Below are 19,222 nucleotides of genomic sequence, written 5' to 3'. Positions count from 1 at the left end.
TTAGTCATCGATGGCCAATCAATAGCCAATTAATAGCTAATCAATAATCGATCAATAATCAATAAATTTCGGAAACTGCTGGGGATGACTCGGTAGTGCTTACCCTAGCCCAAATACGTGGCCAATACCTTGCGATAGCCAATCGATAGCCAATCAATAGCTTATTGATAATCGATCAATAATCACTACATTCCAGAAAATACTGGGGATGACTTGGTAGTGCTTAGCATAGCTCAAATATGTAGCCAATACCTTGCGATAGCCAATCAATAGCTAATCGATAATCAATCAATAATGAATAAATTTCAGAAAATCCTGGGGGTGACTTGGTAGTGCTTAGCCTAGCCCAAAAGCCAGGACTAGCCAGGTGCCCATCAACTCCGCTGTCTCTAACATTGCGCCTCCACTGCAAGCTACGCTATTTTCCATATATATCGAACACTAATAAAACAATTACTTGGACACATCGAAGGTAACATATCATATATATAGATGCATGATGCACGCTTCTTTTCCTGAGCATTCTGCATCTAAAGCACTGCAGAAAATGCAGACATAGGGATGAAGCGTCAGTCGTAATGTAGCTAATTTCTGTTTGAGCTAAGTCAAAATTTTCTAAATGACAGTAAACAATGGGAACATTAGCACAGGTAGTTAGTTCATAAAGTCATTCTGACTACCTGTTGTGAAAAGCAGGAATTGATGTGTTTGCGCCTTCTTATGAACAGCGAGCAGAGCTCACCTCGATCAAGGGTTTGGCAATTTGCGGTACGAAACAGAGCTTTAACAGAACAGTTGTGGTTACGCATTTGCAGCCGATTTAAAGAATATACAGTGCGTATTTATAGCATCTTCGCCGCCTAATATGGCCCTGCAAATGCAAACTTGGTTCCCTGCAACAGGACGGCGCCTGCGCGATGAACGCGTCGTGGGCTACTGCAAAGTGAAAATGGTTACATGGAGAGGTCTTGACAGAAGCTGGATCTTCTTCGTCAAGTATTGGGTAGTTCCGGACTCCAACACGGAGTAAACTACAAGGAAAGGGGAGAAGCAAACCAAGAAGCGCGTCATGCTGCGATGCTGTCTCTACACTGGTGCAGCTATCACGCGTGGTCGTTTTGGACGGCCGATGTGCGGCCTCGTAAGCGTTAGACTATAAGGTCACACGATCGCTTCAGTTTCTTACTGACCCCCTCTTGCCCGGTATCTCATCCTTGATTCAACAAGTGTGAATGCTGCGTCTACATCCACCACGCAGCTAACGAATGCAAAAAACCTACAACTTGTCATGCGTGAACTATACACATTCCATTAAACAGTGAGACTGAAACAAAGCAGCTGCAATTATATGCTACAATTAGAGTAAAACAAGCGTTCGGAACAGCCGCGCAGGGGCCAGGTTCAAATTCGAGGTTAGTGCATCGAATGCCGCACTGAATGTTGAGCGCTTATTGCATACTTTTCAGCCTGAACATTTCGCGTAGATGCATCGTTTGCACAGCGGCAAGAGAATTAAGGTCAGTGTATCAATGTAGCCTGGATGAACAGCAAAAGACATGCGAGCACGTGATGGCGGTACGCGACTGGCTACTAGAGCCTACGCGAGCTTATTCCTCACAATGGCAGCCGCAAACCAGACTTACCATAGGGTTACAGGCTTTACAAAAGCCCCCCTATAATATTTCAGCTAGTTGTTGTGACCGCATCGCACTTTAGGCGAAACTGCGAGCACTTTTTCTCTTTCGCTTACCTGAAGTGATGCTGTCGGTGGAGTCCTCTGCCGAGATTATCACGACGCCAGCGTTAGCGAGAACCTCTTCCGCCGTGACACCTCCGCCTGGGCCGCAACTTGGGTCGTGTGAGCGAAGTGCCCCAAATAGCTGTCAAACAGGTGCGAATAGACTCTGCTAGCAAATTTTCTGCAGAAATCATTTCAGATGCAAAGAGATTGGCCAAACAATATGTTTCCATTCGCCGGATGACGACCTACTTTAGGATATCTTTATTTGGCTTTGCGCATTTCGGCTCAACACATGCCGGTTAATCAGCTATATTGCATTCCAAGTTGGTGATTAATTATTCCTCTCTCTACTCGCATCGTCTGCTAGCTCAAGCCTCTGCGTGAGAGCCGTGAAAATGGTGAGCCGGGTTTAATCCCGATACCATAGCGAAATTATTCGACTTCAAAACTTTCCTATTGAGAAACCATCATAAGTTCATTCTTTACAGCTTCGGACTACTTTTATGTTGATGATGATGCTAGTGAAGAGACTATTGTGGGACGCTTAGCTGTTCAGTCCTTTACGGGCTAAGCGGGCTGAGCATATGTACTTGTTTGTCAAACTCAATCTTACACCTAGTACCCATTTATGGCAGTTGCGTTTTTCTGGCTACCACTATACTGCGACTCAGCATGCAATGCTCAGCAGTTACAGGTTGGTTGCCTTATATATAATTTTCTTTTTATCCACGCTTCTTCTAATGTTAATCTCTCCTATCCTTTTGATATATTTCGGTTCTCATACCTTATTCAATTTAACACCGTGACGAGAATAAACGTGCTAGATGGAGCAAGCTAGTTTGGAACTAGTTGCGTATATACTCGCTGCCTATCGATGACAGCTGCAAGAGACAATAATAGCTGGGTCAGGCTTCTATTTGGCTATCTATGTATGATTCTGCGTAGATTTTTCAACTTGCCTTCTTGCGAGTGAGCAGGCTGGTGTCGCCGAGGAGATACGCAGCTTTGTCGACGGCGAGTAGACCAACTATCGTGCTCGTCTGTCCTTGGACGCCAATCTCTTTCACTTCACCGGGCTCCGCGTGGCCCACACTGGGGTACAGTTTTATCTGCACGGGCAGCAGACAGGAAAAGACGATCTCGACTAAGCGCTGTTTAGAGGCGATTAGCACAGCTTGGGAACTTCATGCACTTTCAGGGGACTATTGGTTTTCTGATTGTCTGTCTGCCTACCGTCTCACCTCGCAAGTTTCTCATTGACACTTATTTCAAATAAATTACCTTTTTGGGTTTTACTTGCCAAAACCACGCTTTGAGTTGAGGCTTGCCGCAGTGGGAGACCGCGGATTATTTTGACCTCCGGGGTTTCTTCAAAATCTACACCCAAAGCTCGGTACACGAGCCTTTTTTGCATTCCTCCCTCATCGGAATGAGGCCGCTGCGGCCGGTGTCGAACCCGCCACCTCGAGCTCAGCACCGCAACACGATAGCCGATCAGCTACCGCGGCAAGTGACGCTGGTTTCAATAAAATGCTTCCTTTGGAAGAGCCTTGCGTTGCCTAGGCGATATTGAACGGACGCAGACTCACCGTAGACAAGTAGGAGCAGTGCTCCCCGATCTCGAAGTCTTCCGAGTCGGCTACCACGTGTCCCTGGCGGAAGCCGAAGACCAGCAGCCGAAACTTGGGAGCCATTGCTTCTGTGAGCCTAAAGTTCACCTCATATTTATTCTGGCCCGGGTGATGCGCTGTTCCGTGCGCCACAATCTTGCCACGTGTCATGACCTGCGCGGCCGAACACCATTACGAAATAACCTTAACGTAACTGTAAAAGGCTGCTAACGTAGTAACCGAGTTGACCTGATGGAGCACTGCAGCTGCATATGCAGGACCTCGCATTTGGTTCGGATTGGACTAGAACAGCGTAACAGGGCCTTAGAATACGTGGTAAGACAGTGTGTGCATTTCTGGAAATTGTCGAATTGGCTAATTGCGTCATGCGTTGCGTGATACCTCGGCGCATGCGCCGTATCTCCGTGGAACTATGGATAACATACCGACATATATATATATAGAAGTGTAGGCGCACGTAGAAAAGCAAAAACATTTAATTTCGACGTTTCGCCCGGGGTCCGGCCTTCATCAAGAGTGCGATTGCAAGCAGACAGAGCTCCATTTATACATTTTCTCTGTAACAAAAAACGTAAAAAAATGGAATTTTTAAATATCGCCTGTGGTAAATTGCATAATTATTGTCCTTGAGCTGGATTTTTTCGAAGAGGCGGACATAACAGCGTTAGCCAGTAGAGATAAACAACAGGTGTCCCCAGCAGCATATCTCAGCAGATCTGCCGGTAAGCTGACCGCCCGATCGAAAATGACAACACGTTTTATCCGAAATCTGATATGAAAAAAAAAACATTTGTGTCATAAGTGCGAACTATTTTTCTTGACAAATGCTCATATGAACGGCATTCACGCCAGAGCTGGCAGACTGCGCGCCAGGATCATCAACGGTTACTAAAACAAGATTACTTTGCTTTAAATAGCAAGGATCACTGTAATTGCACAAATTTTACTTAGTACTTCTATGCGGCTCCGTAAGCCATTATCTTGCAAGCCGCGCCTTACCTGGTAAAACACTGCTGAGAAATCGTCTGGGTCCACTGTTAGGTACCTGTTAAAGTGGTTGTCCACCTGGAAGTGTCCATTGAATAAATGAATGACATAATTCAATATATAGTGAATCAATCAATGACAGACAGATAGAGGGTGTTAGCAAAGAAACATGATAACTGGGTCTAATCCAACGGCATATTCAACTGGTCGTTCTGAGAGCACTTTGGTAGTGCTATGAAGGTAATGTAACACATTACTTAAGTTCCACTGCTGCCCAAATAGCGTGCAGTGCGATAACAAATAAATCAGATGATATTTTAGGGTAGGACCATGCCATGCGTTAAAAGGAATCTTTACCTCATGACCTGTTACCTGGACACATGAGGATGAGAAAAAGTTTTACTCGGCATACCCTGCACCAAAATTAGTAATGTTTGATGCAGTTCAAAAAAAATGTCACACAATGCCGACTATAGGGAACAGGTGTTTAAATTCCGCAATTGCTGTTTTACAAAAATTGTCAAGAATTAAGAAATCGAAAAAAAATAGGTTAGCAACTCTATTAGTTGCACCAGCTTCGTTGCACCAATCGTTGGATTACGCAGAACTTGGCATTCAACACTAAGTTACCAGTCGAACTTTTGAAAACCTCGAGAATATTGTAACAATTTCCCGTGAACTGCAATCTCATATACCAAATTTATGCCTTTTAGACGCTCCGACAAGTACAGTTTCCAAAACTCCAATATCTGTGTTAGTACTGTGTTGCCTATTCGTAAACTTTTATCCTCAATTTGGATTATGGATTCTCGGCAATACTCTTTTTTTTAACTATGAGACCGTAAAACAAAAATTCTTCAAACAGTCGAATTCCGCTTACTCACTAAAGTGCAACAAAGTTTCATTTAAGTAGGTTAAGTAGTTGTCCAACGACAGCTTTTTTCCTGCCACATGGATCTGAGTAGGCAAGATGGAGTTCGTTCTTTCGAGTTGTTGCCTCCTCTAAAACGCGGAGGAGAAACAGCATACACATAAGAATGGGGACACACACGACAGCACAGCATAGTTTTATTTGATAGCAGCGCAATATACGGGGTGATCATCTTCATGTATTACAGAAGTTTTTTTTTTAAGTCGCCTGTTGCAGATACCATAATTCTAGTTCTTGAGCTGGATTATTCAGAGAGGTGAACATTACTTCGACGAGAAATCAAAACACATTCAAATAATTGACAAAAATTCACTAACGAATTTCCTGAATAATTACTCTTCGGCACATATTGCAAGTTACGAATTGTAGCGGGTAAGCTTGCAAGGCGTATCCAATTAGAATGAATTTCCAGAATGACATCAGTTCGGAGATATGCCCCATCAAATTAGCCGTCAAAATGCACTGTTGTTCCACTTACTTCTTTATCAAGAATGCACTTTTAAGCCCTGAAGCACAAAAAGTAACTGGAACGCCCATGTATTTTGTCCCCCACTTCGGAAAAAACTATTTCGAAACTGGTGTCATCTTAGAAATTCATTTCAAGTGAATACGTCTTGCAAGCTCACCGGCTACAATGCGTAAATTGCAATATGTACCGCTCCTTTAGTTCAAAGGTAATTAGTGAATTTTCCTTAATTAAATGAGTATGGATTTTGATTTCTCGCGTTAGTAACGTCTGTCTCTTCGAATAATCCACATCAAAGACTAGAATGATGCTGTCTGTCACAGGTGATTTTTAAAAATCTTCGTAAAAATTAAAAATAGACCCCACGTATATGGTTACGGGTTGTCCTGGAGCAGAAGATAAACATGCATGAACGGGAGCTATCGTGCAGTGAAGAGAGAGGAAGAAGCGAGACTGAAAAGTAACTGTCACGCATGACCAGCAAACGAAACGTTGCCGATATTTGTGAAGCACGCCGTAGCATCAGGGTCTTCGACGCCATGGGTTCGAATCCCACCGCTGCCCCCAAAGTGCAACAGATCATGTCATGCCACCTTGAACATTGCGTTAATCTGCATACTAGACACCTTTCCTTATCTTCGAGCGCGTCTTTTTTTATCTTTTATCTTCCTCCCCATAGCTTCTTTCTCAAACCGTATATTTGCCATTTCAGCCCGTTGCAACATATACATGTTAATGACAAAACTATTCATTGAGTATGTCAACACAATAATCGGGTTTCAGAGTCCGAAGTTTGATCGAAAAAGAAAGTTCGTTATCATACCTATAGTATAGGAAATGCAGAGCTGCGCGCCTAGCCCGTAGACCTTTTTCGCTTCGATTGATTCACGCAGACCTTTCCTTTAATTTCTGCTGCATGAAATAAGTGGCTGCTATGCGCATTTTCCATAAGCATAAAGCAACAGCGTCATTTTTTTTATTGCCTTCTCTAAAGGTTTCAATAATACAACTGGCAGTTTGTCCCACATACAGACTGGTCAACTGCAGCTACAACACAATCATAAAACATGATTCTCGATTTTCTGGAGTGGCTTTTATAGTCATCCCTGACCTTTAGGCCGGCTCTACTTGCACAGGCTCGACAATTTTGCGCGCGGAAAACGCAGCCGGTACTTGGGACACCACGCTAATATAATCTACAACAGCTGCCTTATTTCCTATTTAGCGCGCGTATCTCTTTTGTCCCGATTTCTCTCTTTCCGTTGTTTTCAGCTCATGAAAAATGACCGAACATACCAAAATCTATGGTTATTAAATTCTAGTAATTTGAATTTTATAGTCATCGAATTATGTGGACATCAGGTGAGAAGCTTCAATCTATCTAAATTCCTCCTTGTTGGCGAGCAAACAGGATTGCTTGACACACTCACTTGGAGGTCATCTTTGGTGTAGGACTTGTGGTCTATAGAGATGAAGGCGTTCACCGGTGACGTGTAGTTAACCAATGTCGCCGAGGCTTCCGACTGACGGCCCTCGAGTGTGCGAACCTGCATCAAACGGTAATGTGTGTACATCTGCAGGTGACACTGCTACCTTGAACCACGGGAAGATTGTAGTAATGATAGTGAGGGGCTAATCGCTGGACGTTCTCCTTCCAAGAAAGTAGCCGTGGTGGCTATGCTTATGTGGGCTGATAACAGCCGTCTGCCAAACTCATACCTGCTATCAGCGTAAATTAAAACGCGAACAGGTCGAAGATAAATAGAGTGCATCATTTCGTTTCAAGGTTCACCTGCGTTTGTAAACGTAGTGCAGTTTGGGCTCCAAAAAGTATGCCTCAGAATATACACCGCGCTTCAAAAGCGACTAAGGAGTACTGCAAATCGCACTCCAATGTAGACGCGTAGACAAGCGTCCAGATATAATTTGTTTTCCTTGTTTACGCTTCTATTTAGTATGACCGTATATTTTCTTAACTCATTAACAACATATTTATTAAATTTATTAGCATTACGATCAAAGCCAGTCTTCCATCACGCGCTAACGATCCTTCAATACGAAATGGCACCGCTGCACTCGGCGTATTCATTTCTTGGCCAATATTATACACAACGGCAATGTGTGTATGTCACCATAGTCACATACGTGACAGGAAAGAAAAACAACAGCACTCTCGACGCCAATTATGAGTACAAAATGAGGCGTACCACCGCCATCACGTCTTAAAAAGAACGCGGTGCAAGTTTACAGCGTACACGACAAGATGCTGATGAATACCTAAGCGAAAACGTTTCACCAAAGCGACTACAATGATTTCGCATTCCCACAGGTAAGCAGTCTTATATGTATCTGCCCAATTTTATTTATTCGTCTTGGAGTTTTCTTCTCATGACCCGGTACTCTGTGGCCAGTTTTGTCGTTCATCACCTTTAATTACGCGCACGTTGGTCAGGGAAGATGGAAAACAGCGCTGATGAACACCCGCGTCAAGCGTTAGGGAAGAGCTGCTTGCTGCTCATGCAGGTTTGCACGTGAACGTGTTCGCCTGACGGTGAGCACTCCTCATTGAAATCCTCTTGGGTGAGCCTTCGTCCTCGCCAGGCGACTAGAATGCGATGATGATCACGATAATTAGGATCAATGCTACAAGAATGTTAAGTTTCCGAAATTAAAAGGGCAAGTCAACGGACTTCGGCGATTTCACCCACTTTGAACGCATTTCTGTGACAGCAGCGGGCTGCTATAGAGAACACCGCTATCTTGAGAACGCCTTGCTCATGAAGGGCACAGAGTGCTCATCTTTGTCCGCTACACGATTACCTGCTGTGGCCCCCGAAATACGTGCGCACGTGCCGCTAGTCTCGGAGTCGGCGTAACAAACAATAGCTCGCACAAATTGGTAAGTTTCAAAGCTGAGTGACAGCGCAGTGCTTGGCATGTTCAGTTTCTGACTGCACCAGACGCAGTAGCATGAGCTCGAGCCCCTACATGGGCTGGTGCTCATGTTTGGCAGGATGCACGCAAAGTGTTGGCATGTTTTGTCATGTTTGGCAGGGTGCACGCAAAGGGTGCACGCAAAGCTTTGTTTTTGCCATACGGCAAAAAGAAAGCTTAAACATCAGGAGGTTGCCTGACGACAACCATAACGGCTGCATAACGCAAATGGTGAATGGACGGACGCAGCTGAATAAGCTTCCACCCCTTAACTGCTGTCGAACTAAAGATGCCAATAACAGCACTGGTATGATCTAGACTGTCACCTTGCACCGTAGTTAGCAATTCACTGCCACAGCCATGGGTCACCTAAAAGCTGTAGCAGCTGAGCCTTCCTCTGCACCTATGGTAATTTTCTAATGGCTTCGTTGTCGATAACTTGTTAAATGAAACCGTAGCTATCCCATTGCACTGGTTTAATCATTATAAACGCTCATAAAAAAGAACTAAAGGCAAATGGACTAGGGTACATCATAGAGTGGGTTGCATTGGCGCAAGACCTTCGTTAAACAACTTTAGGTATCCACTTCGCCGACCTCACTGCCACATGAAAGCGATAATCAAATGCTTTTAAAGACGTAAGGCGACTCATTTTACAAGGTTTTCTTGCACACATAGTGCTGGACGATATTTGCATGGTGCGGGCTCCTTCCCCAGAACGATTCACTCCTAAGGAAAGACAAGTGTAGGGACAACTGTGCCCATGCGGGCACCCATGGGAAACCGGCGGCAGCGTGATTTTCAGCCAACTTTCTCCGCCAGCCGAGATGGACCACAGGAGCACGGCGGCACTATTTCCACTTTGTAAAACCCCAAGGACAACTATGTTTTTGCGCCTATGCCAATCCCTTAACTCAATTTTTATTGTTGCTGTTGTGTACTTTATGTTCAAAGTTACGCACAGTGGTTTCAAGAGGTAATAATTTAGCAAATGTATGTGCGACCCCTCCGACCTTCCCGTCGAAGAGAGTGAATATTCTTTCTCACTGTAGTTGCTTTTCGAAAATGAGTTTCAACATTTTATTTGTAGACGGACCCCTATTGTTCCCGATGTCTCCAGCTAGCAGGATAGCCAAGCAAGACCGTAACACCGTACAATAGTTCATATCGCTACACTGGGAGTGACCGCTCGATGAAGGACAATTTGAACCTGAAGTTCAACGAAGGTTACGTAAAAATTCAATGGCACTTAGGTATCCCTACGTGGATGAATGCGAAAGCATTGCGACGTCTCTTTGATGACGCCTCGGCCTCGTTGACGTACTTGCGTGGGCCTCTAGAGGAGCCGGGCACAGCTGCATACTGAGAACTCGAGGTCGAAGATTCGTCTATCGGAGCGCACGACAGGACTCACAGAAAGGACATCACCGCACCGCCTGACAACGCCGCGCTTCGCGGCGCTGAGCAACACACGGGAACAGCAGCAGGGAGGCTGCGTTTGGTGTTCCTCGTGTGCGTCAGTTATGGGAGAGAGGGGGTATTCTGTAAGAGTCAACCTAGTTAACAGTTCATTTACGCTGTCGCCGATCCTCATTATCGTGATCATCATCCTATTCTAGTCGCCCGGCGAGGATGAAGACTCACCCAAGAGGCTTTTCAATTAGCAGAGAATAGACCAGTCCCACCGAGCTTATGTAACAGTAATCTTTACCGGGAAACACTTGCGGTGAACGCTATGCGCGAAGGCGGGCTTTCTGGTTCTGTTTTATTCTTTTCCCCGCACGGCCGGCGCCGCCGCTGCCGCGGATCCGCCGAGGTGAGCGCAATCTGGTGGTGCTTCAACGATCCCAGCGCCCAAGCGGCGCGTTGATCGGCTGTGACCACGTGACATTCTATACCATTTTCGTGGACGCCGCCGGAGTTTCCGCTTCATGAGCCATGCAACGCTTTCGCATTAATGACTGACAAGCATAAGCGAGCAAGCAGCGTCTAGGCATCACGAGTGCTGCAGTGATGCCACTCGCACAGAACAGTGAGGGTCCAAGTCGTATGGACTGTGGAAAATTCGTACATCAGTGGATTCAGGACTACGCGATCCCTTGAGACGAAGTAGAGCAGAGATAGCGACTCACCGCAATGTTCAGTCGTTGCTGACCTCGACGCGTCGTGATGACAAACAGCGCCTTGCCCTCTTTATTCGTTTTCTTCTGGTCTCTTACCTCAGTGCCATTTTCATCGGTAGCCGTTATTCTTGCATCAACACCACTGGCTGGTTGGCCGTCCGCATGGCGAATGTCTGCCTGATTGTGCACAGAAGGAACAATAATGTTGCGATGAACATGTGAACATGTTGCCACTTCGAGTCTGCATCATAGCTACAAGTCACTTTTGCGTGAAAAACCCCAACTCGACGTCACTTATCTACTAGCACATAGCGCAACAACTGTCACTTTAATAAATAATTTACTTTGCTCACGTCCTTCCCCTGCTATGGTGATCGCTTGACCGATAAATTTACAGTGGTGCTTCGCATGCGTTTTATCAAAAAATACGAAAAGAAATACTACATACGGAGCTGACACGAATGATAAATCCGACTGGTCTCTTTCAAGCACTCTAAAGCAGCGCTACAAATTCGGCTCATCAAAACTGAACGCTCGGAACACGTTCACCTGCGTCCTTCGGAACGCCGCACTCCAGCTCAAAGCGCCCGAAGGCCCTCGCACCTTAGAGCCAGTAGCGTGACAGAGTCTTTGTCACGTGCATGCTGTAACATCCGTTGTCAGCATCTGCCGCGGTATTAAGCATGAAATGCTTCAAGCTCCGGTTGCCGGCGACCTTCAAGTGGCATTGAGTCATAAGCCAGAGCCGTTATCCGGGCACTCAAACGAGAACACCCGGGCATCGTTCCGAGAACAAAACAAAATCATCCGGGCAACCAGTCAAAACTTTAGAAAACGCAGTCTCTGGCCCCCAACCCTTGCTCAAGACCGCATTACATACGCCAGTTACTGCTCAAACAAGTTACAAAAAAATGTTGCTTCCGATTTATTCCAAATGTTTGTTCACAATATCACTCAAGCTGTGACTCCTAGTACGCTTAAGTTTTATTTGTCATTTCCAATAGTGACGTTTAAAAGGCAGATACAGGGCACCATACACTTGAGTGTCATCTTTTGGCGCTGAGACTGGGTTGCCTGTACTCTTTTCAACGCCAGCGGTCCGTGAGTTGGCCGCACATTTGCAGCCGACCACTTCGACGCGACAAGAACAAAAAGTAGCGACAGACGTTGAGCGCGCTGCACTGTCGGAAGAAGAAAAGCGGTTGACGGCCCACCGCCTTCAACCGCTTTTGTTCTTCTAACACCACAGGCAGCAAAAGACGCCATATGCTAGCCCAGCGCCCACGCGGCGCACGCCTCCCGTTGATCGGCTGTGACCACGTGACTTTTTGTACCATCTCCGGGAACGCCGCCGGAGTTTCCGCTTCATGAGCGGAAACTGCCGAGAACAGAAGAGCGAGCACTTTTTTTTTTCAGAATTGCGTTTGTATGCCTCTTCTATGTCTGTTTATGGCAACAAGGCAGCGCTGGAGCGTTTCCACTGCTGGTCTCCGATTTCCCTGGCATGTGGCTGAAGGCTTGACTTGGCTACGTTTCCTCTGGCTCCGATATCAAACAGAGTCCGCATCATCGCAGTCATAGTCGGAGTGGATAGGAGGAACCAGTAAAATGTACGATGAGATACTTGCTCAATAAGCACCCGGTAGGCAGCATTCTAAAGTAACGGCAATGAAAGAATGTAGTTGTGTGAAGGTACACTTCTGGAATGTAAAACAGGCCATTTGTACCAAAAGCACAGATACGTTTCATTATTCGTCCACAACAACGAGACACGGCTGATAAGGAAGTTTTAGACGCCGTGATATTAGTGGAACATTTGGATACAGCAGGAACATATCAATGCTCCCCCCATCTCGTCACTGCCGTGTGTACCGAGCCATGCGATTTGCGCAAACACTGGGTTTTCTAGGAGCGTACACGACTAGTCAGTAACAACTCATTTGAAAAGGTACCTGTGTCTGTTATTTCATTTGGCTGAGAACAGTCATGTTAGGGCGTTTAAATATTCACAATTGTGAATGCTAATCATATGGTCTTCGTTAGTCGAGTCGCACTTGGTTCTAGAATTTCGCATTCACAACTGTCTATCTTTTACCGTGAAATAAAAGTATGCAGTGATGGAGCTTGATAGTGCCAATTTGGTAAAAAGTGAGTGAGTGAGTGAGTGAGTGAGTGAGTGAGTGAGTGAGTGAGTGAGTGAGTGAGTGAGTGAGTGAGTGAGTGAGTGAGTGAGTGAGTGAGTGAGTGAGTGAGTGAGTGAGTGAGTGAGTGAGTGAGTGAGTGAGTGAGTGAGTGAGTGAGTGAGTGAGTGAGTGAGTGAGTCTGTCTGTCTGTCTGTCTGTCTGTCTGTCTGTCTGTCTGTCTGTCTGTGCGCGCGTGCGTGCGTGCGTGCGTGCGTGCGTGCGTGCGTGCGTGCGTGCGTGCGTGCGTGCGTGCGTGCGTGCGTGCGTGCGTGCGTGCGTGCGTGCGTGCGTGCGTGCGTGCGTGCGTGCGAGCGAGCGAGCGAGCGAGCGAGCGAGCGTTAACACGGCCGTAACTCGTGAAGCAGCGCTTCTGTTTGTTGTTGTTTTTTTTCCCCATGATATCTTGTTAGTTACCTGTTCAAGTACATTTCTTCGCTAAGCTGCCTTCAAATTTATTTTATCTCGTTAAGCAATACATTCTTTAGTGAAAATTATTACGTTCGCTATAGATTGGCGTGTTCCTTCTTCCGTTCCAAACGAAATGTTTAGTATTTGATTCAGTATCTGAAGCCATGGCTTCACGAACATTTGTACCCGAATTAAATCAAAAATGTCACTATTCGGACACCCCCACTTGTCCTCGAAGCACTTGGCCTCAAAAGGCTAATACAAACATGGGCCACAGTTAGCTTATATCAGTAAGAGTTCAATTCGATTCTACAATGTCCTTCGTATCGCAACCAATTCAACGCAGCTCAATTTGCTGAGCACTTACCACAACCGCGACTTGCGTGCCAGGCTTGAAGTCTCGTCGAGTGTTCTCTAGACTGACAGTGTAAGCTGCGTTGCTGAAGAGGGACGAGTCATCTAGCACAGCTTCCTGCTTCGCCGTCGCTTCCTCGACCACCACGGCTCGCACCGAAAGTCTGTTGCCATCGACCCAGTCTTTCCACTCGCTTCCGTTCTTAAGCTCGTCAACGGGAACCGTGAAAAATGCCTTTCCGCCAACCAGCTGAAATAAATTGTTTTGGAAGAAGCGTAAACTTAGTTTGTACGTACTCGTGTTAGATTTCGGCACAACAAATTTGGATGACGACAGAAAGCGGACTGTTTGATACGATGGCTGACAACTAAACGTTTATTTTGGAATAATGGGATGAGTAAAAAATAAAAACAAGCACACTGGATGCGCACTTCTCTAGCGCACTTGTATGGCATGCAAGATTTACAGTTAAGAGCACAAACTACCTTACTTCAAGTCCTAAAAGGCACTATTACCAGTTAGTTCATGCCGCAAAAAAATAACAAGGAACATTACAAAAAGGCGTAGCAGTCAGTCCCTTCCGCGAAAACTGATCATCATGCTTTTATTCCCTTGGTAAGGCAACTTATGCATTACCAGTGTAGAGCTTCTGCGCTATACGACCGCGTATGCAGTGTCTTTTTTTTATTTGTTTTTTACTGCGAAACGTTCTTGCCAAATACGCGTTAAGATGGCCGCTATGGTTCCGTGTGTGTGGTCTTACGTCCTACCCACCAACCGCTAGTGCACGCATCTGCCTATAGGCGCTACTTAAAAGCTGCCAATAAGGAAATTAGACGATTACTAGTCCTGAAGCTTTGCCAAGGTTGATTCAGTAGTATGTACTACTCATTTAAAACCCATTTAGCAAAAGCGAAATGTCCTTGTAGTTGGCCTATAATTTGGACAACCTGTGGTTCTTTAGCGTGCACCTAAATGTAAGCACACGAGTGTTTGTCCATTTCGCCCCCGTCGAAACGCCATAGCCATGGCCAGGATCGATCCCGCGACCTCGAGCTGTCCACAGAGCAACGCCTGCATGGTCCATACAAAGCGGTCAACGTTGTGGAGGCTAGAGAGACTTTCTAAAGTGGCTTCGTTCGCACTTGCGTATAGTTTGATGTTTTTTATAGCGAAGCTGTTATAGGCTAGGTTCCAGGAAATCGCGTCCGGCAACGGAAGTACACAGATAGACCGGAAGTAGATCAATTTTCGGCTCCATATGCGTGGTGGTTTGGCTCCATGCGCGTAGCGTTTTCTCCAGCTGTGCTTAGCACAAGTGTCAAAACGGATGATGGATAGTCACTGTTATATCCCTCGCCTCCACCGGTGCCTCTTTCACAAGTGTCGCGATACTCGGCGGCGGCACGTCCCACCAGTCGTTGTGCCCCATTTTCTCATGACGTAGAGATCGCACTAGCGCTGCTATCAGCAGTTGCCCTTTGGACTCGCTGTGGGACGGACGCTCGTTTAACCACACCTTCCAGGATCCTGACGATGCCGTGCAGTCTGCCGTGGCTATGAACGCTGTGGCTCATACGCTAGGCTATGACGATGGGGCAGACTTGGCTCAGTAAACGCATTACTTGGTCATCGCACCAGGCGAAAACAAGACACCGGTGTCTTTGCTTTTTGATGAACATGCCGAAGACGCTCAATATAGTCAATAATGATAACACATAAACACACTATAGTAATATTCACTATAGCAGATCCTCCATAGTCACAGCTTAAAAGTAGTGGAAAGGCTCCAAGTTTTAGGGGCGAAGCTCCTTATAGCGGCACCCGTTCCGTCCCCGTCGTAGTAGTAGTAGTAGTGTGTAACCAGTCTGAGAAAAATGAGAAAAAAAATTCCGAAGTTGTGTCCATAGCGCAGAATCGAACCAGGGACCCCTCGCTTCCGAGCGCGCGGCGTTAGCCCACTACGCCACGAAGCGGACATGGACAAACGCACCACGATGGCTATAAATACCCAACATTAACGAAAGGCCGCGTTTCTAGCGCGTTTCTAACGCGTTTGTGCTAGCGCGTTACGGCCCGTGTAAGAAGCTGGTGTAAGACGCTGTGACCTCTCCACCTTACCTTCAACGCGTTTCGAACGCGCTGCCCAAAGCGGTGGCAAGTCAAGTTCAAGTCGAGGAGCGTTTATGAATACGGGGGGTATACTCTCTCAGAAGTCATGTGATGGCGTCGGCAAACGCGGTGCACGTTCCGGCATGTGTAAATGGCTGCGTAAGACGCTGTGGCCGCTCCCCCTTACTAGAGAGTACTGCACGTTTCTAACGCGTTTGTGCTAGCGTCCCCTTAAGCGGGAGATCCGATGATTCCCTCCGGAGCTTCGCCCACTCATCATCATTCACCCCGTGGATATGCTGTGATTTTTTTTCTGCAATTGTGCGCAACTGTTTTTTATATAGTCTCAGCATTGAATGAAACATGTTTAATTCCTTAGAAATAAAGACACTGTAGTATACGGCTGCTAACGCGTTATTTTAGAACATTCTTATTTTAACGCGATAGCGTTTAGGTGTCGCAGAAAATCTGGCATCGGCAACCGGCGTGTGATCGCAGGTGGCGGAGAAAATCATCCAACCACATCGACCGCGCAGGCTCTCCACGTGTTGCAAGGTTTTGGTGAACAAAAATTGAATTTCTCACAGTGAAATCCGTCAGAAAAAATTGTAAAGTACGACTTTACCATTCGACATCGGATTCGCATCGGATTGTTTAGCAATCGGCGTCAGATTGTAATTTGAATATACGAGAAAACCTAATTCTGCTACGAGGAAACTCAAACACAAACCCCTTTTCCAGCATGTCTACGAGACCTGCGCGCGTCGGTGCAATAGCAAACAAATAATAAAATAATAAAAAAAGGTGCTAGGGCCTTCACGTTTTAATATAAGAACACTCATATTGCCCCTGGAAAAACGTCTTTCCAGCAATGCATTTCAGTTTAAAAGTGAAGCCAATTATAAGGGGATCTGTGTAAGTTTAATCTTTGTAAGCTGGCTTTCCCACGTTCAGCTTTGCAGTGAATGAAGCCTACTTGCCGCATGCGACCGATGCTACGCGAACGGGTACCGATAGCGCTATCGCGTTCTACTTTTAAAGGCGAAGCTTAAGCGTCCTCCAATTTTTTGTTGTTCTTTCCGGGTTTTTTTTTTTATTTGCAACCCGTCGCGAGGAGCCTCACGTGCATACTCGCGCGAGCGAACGCTGTTGGCACGCAGCGAAGCATGGACGGAACGCCCAGCGAAACACAGACGGAAAGCGCGCAGTGAACCGAACTTCTTGCGTAGCTTTCACAGTGTTAACTGCTATGTATGAAACGGAGTATAAGCTACAGCGGTGTGTCTATACACACCAGCGCTTGCGACAGCCGCCGAAGAACCGTACACGTGGGTTTGTGGACTGCGTCCCCCTCAGAATTATGTCGCCGCAGCCGAAAATTGAAGCCGCGTGTCATAGTTCCCAGCAGTAGAACATCATAGCCGCCGATAAGACACCGTGGCGTTTAACAGGAGCTACAGGCCACCTTATTAAAAATTTTGAAAATATGTAAAAAGAAAACAACCCCCGTACAATTACCCGATAAGATTGCATGGGTTTATACCGTGTGTCCCAGATAACGTTAGCCGAGCTGATCAATGAAAAAAAAATATTTAAAAAACACCGTGGAATATACAATTGTGAGACCTACGGTGTTCAGTTGTCAGAGGTATGACGATTTGCCGTATGACGATTTGCTGCTCTGACAAATTTGCCGCTAAATCGCCACAGAATATTTCACGATGACTCGCGCAACGAGACGATCACGACGGCGATGATTACGACGATGATGCTGATGAGCTTTCAAAACATGGCACATACCCAGAGTGGGCGAGGGGCCTAAGATTTGGGCGATTTTTACGCACATTTAATTCCAGAGCGAATGAGGAACAGGGAAAGTGAAAACTTAGAACGACTGTTGTGTAGTTGAGAAGTCAGACCAAACGAGCGGATGATTAGATTTAAACGAAATAAGAATAATGCTCACTGAATAACTTACTCCGCGGTTCCTCTTCTTCTTTGCGCTTTTTTTTTTCTGTGCCATTGGAAGAGCACGCTCCTGTCTGCATTGTCGTTTTTTCGTTTGCAGCGGCCGCAGGTGCACCCCATGATACATTGTGACTGACGAACGGCATCATCATCAGCCTATATTTTATGTCCACTCCAGGACGAAGGCCTCTCCCTGTGATCTCCAATTACCCCTGTCTTGCGCTATAGCTGATTCCAACTTGCGCCTGCAAATTTCCTAACTTCATCACCCCACCTAGTTTTCTGCCGTCCTCGACTGCGCTTTCTTTCTCTTGGTATCCATTCTGTAACTCTAATGGTCAACCGGTTATCCATCCTAAGCATCACATGGTCTGCCCAGCCAAATTTTTTATCTCTTAATGTCCATTAGTATATCGGCTATCCCCATTTGCTCCCTGATTCACACCGCTCTCTTCCTGTATATTAACGTTAGGCCTAAAATATTTCATTCCATCGCTCTTTGTGCGGTCCTTCACTTGTTCTCGAGCTTCTTTGTTAACCTCCAAGTTTCCAAGAAAACCTCGCGTGCCGTGGCCATGGCTACACGTTAAAGAACCACAGGTTGTCAGAAAATTAATTCGGAGTCCCCCACTACGGCGTGCAGTAAACGGGAACATGATTTGACGTGCAGATTTAATTTTCTTTATTATGACTACGAGGCGGAGCACTTACCTGATCCACAAGTTTGGTACCAAACATCACGTCGTGGTTGACTTCGTTACGCACGGAAAACGTTAGAATGGCGTTTCCTGTCACCGGCTTTCCGTAAACGTAGCTGAAACGTTAAGAAAGTGATTAAGTTATCAGTTGTAGGCGATAACAGCCAAGTTATCACAGCTGTGTGCAGGTATAAGGCAACTTCGTCAAGGTGTTAGAAGGTGAAAATCAAACAAATTGCATGGTATTAGCGAATTGCATATTCAAGTAATGCACAGATGAATGCTTAAGTTGAAGATTTAAAAATTTCGTTCGCTGCTTTTAATGCATCGCCGCGACCTGCATTGCTTAGCGAAGACATTGCCAACGCACCTACACAGCTCACGTGTGTTAACAGGAACGCTCGAGCAAACTAAAGGTACTGTGCGCGCCATCAATCATTTATCAAGAGAGGCAGGCTAAATCTCTCACATGAAATAACGTTAACGGGTGCGCTATTACACCAAAAACGTATACTATATAGAGTTGAAATATCTTCGCAGAGAAGCGTCGGCCGACGGTCATTTACCTTGCTTTCACGGTGACGCTGATGCCCCCTTTCACACTCGGCAGAATAACATTCGGCATCCCCAGTTGAACAGAAAACGTTGGCAAAACTGCGTTTGTCAAAAAATATAGCATTTACAC

General features: G+C 46.0%; 1 protein-coding gene across 1 annotated transcript in view; it reads right to left on the bottom strand.

Moving 5' to 3' along the window:
* LOC119431117 (complement C3) overlaps positions 1-19,222 on the bottom strand; it is an 87,090-nt gene that overhangs the window by 51,429 nt on the left and 16,439 nt on the right. Inside the window, exons 7-15 of the mRNA XM_049657862.1 lie at positions 19,104-19,191; positions 18,551-18,653; positions 13,772-14,008; positions 10,823-10,990; positions 7,187-7,303; positions 4,372-4,437; positions 3,331-3,525; positions 2,701-2,850; positions 1,751-1,880 (exon numbers count right to left, since the gene is read on the bottom strand). Coding sequence (XP_049513819.1) covers positions 1,751-1,880; positions 2,701-2,850; positions 3,331-3,525; positions 4,372-4,437; positions 7,187-7,303; positions 10,823-10,990; positions 13,772-14,008; positions 18,551-18,653; positions 19,104-19,191 — 1,254 coding nt within the window. The remainder of the gene's footprint in view (positions 1-1,750; positions 1,881-2,700; positions 2,851-3,330; positions 3,526-4,371; positions 4,438-7,186; positions 7,304-10,822; positions 10,991-13,771; positions 14,009-18,550; positions 18,654-19,103; positions 19,192-19,222) is intronic.

Source organism: Dermacentor silvarum, chromosome 10 (assembly GCF_013339745.2).
Source record: "Dermacentor silvarum isolate Dsil-2018 chromosome 10, BIME_Dsil_1.4, whole genome shotgun sequence".
NCBI classification, from domain to species: domain Eukaryota; kingdom Metazoa; phylum Arthropoda; class Arachnida; order Ixodida; family Ixodidae; genus Dermacentor; species Dermacentor silvarum.
This window is presented reverse-complemented; position numbering and strand designations above follow the sequence as displayed.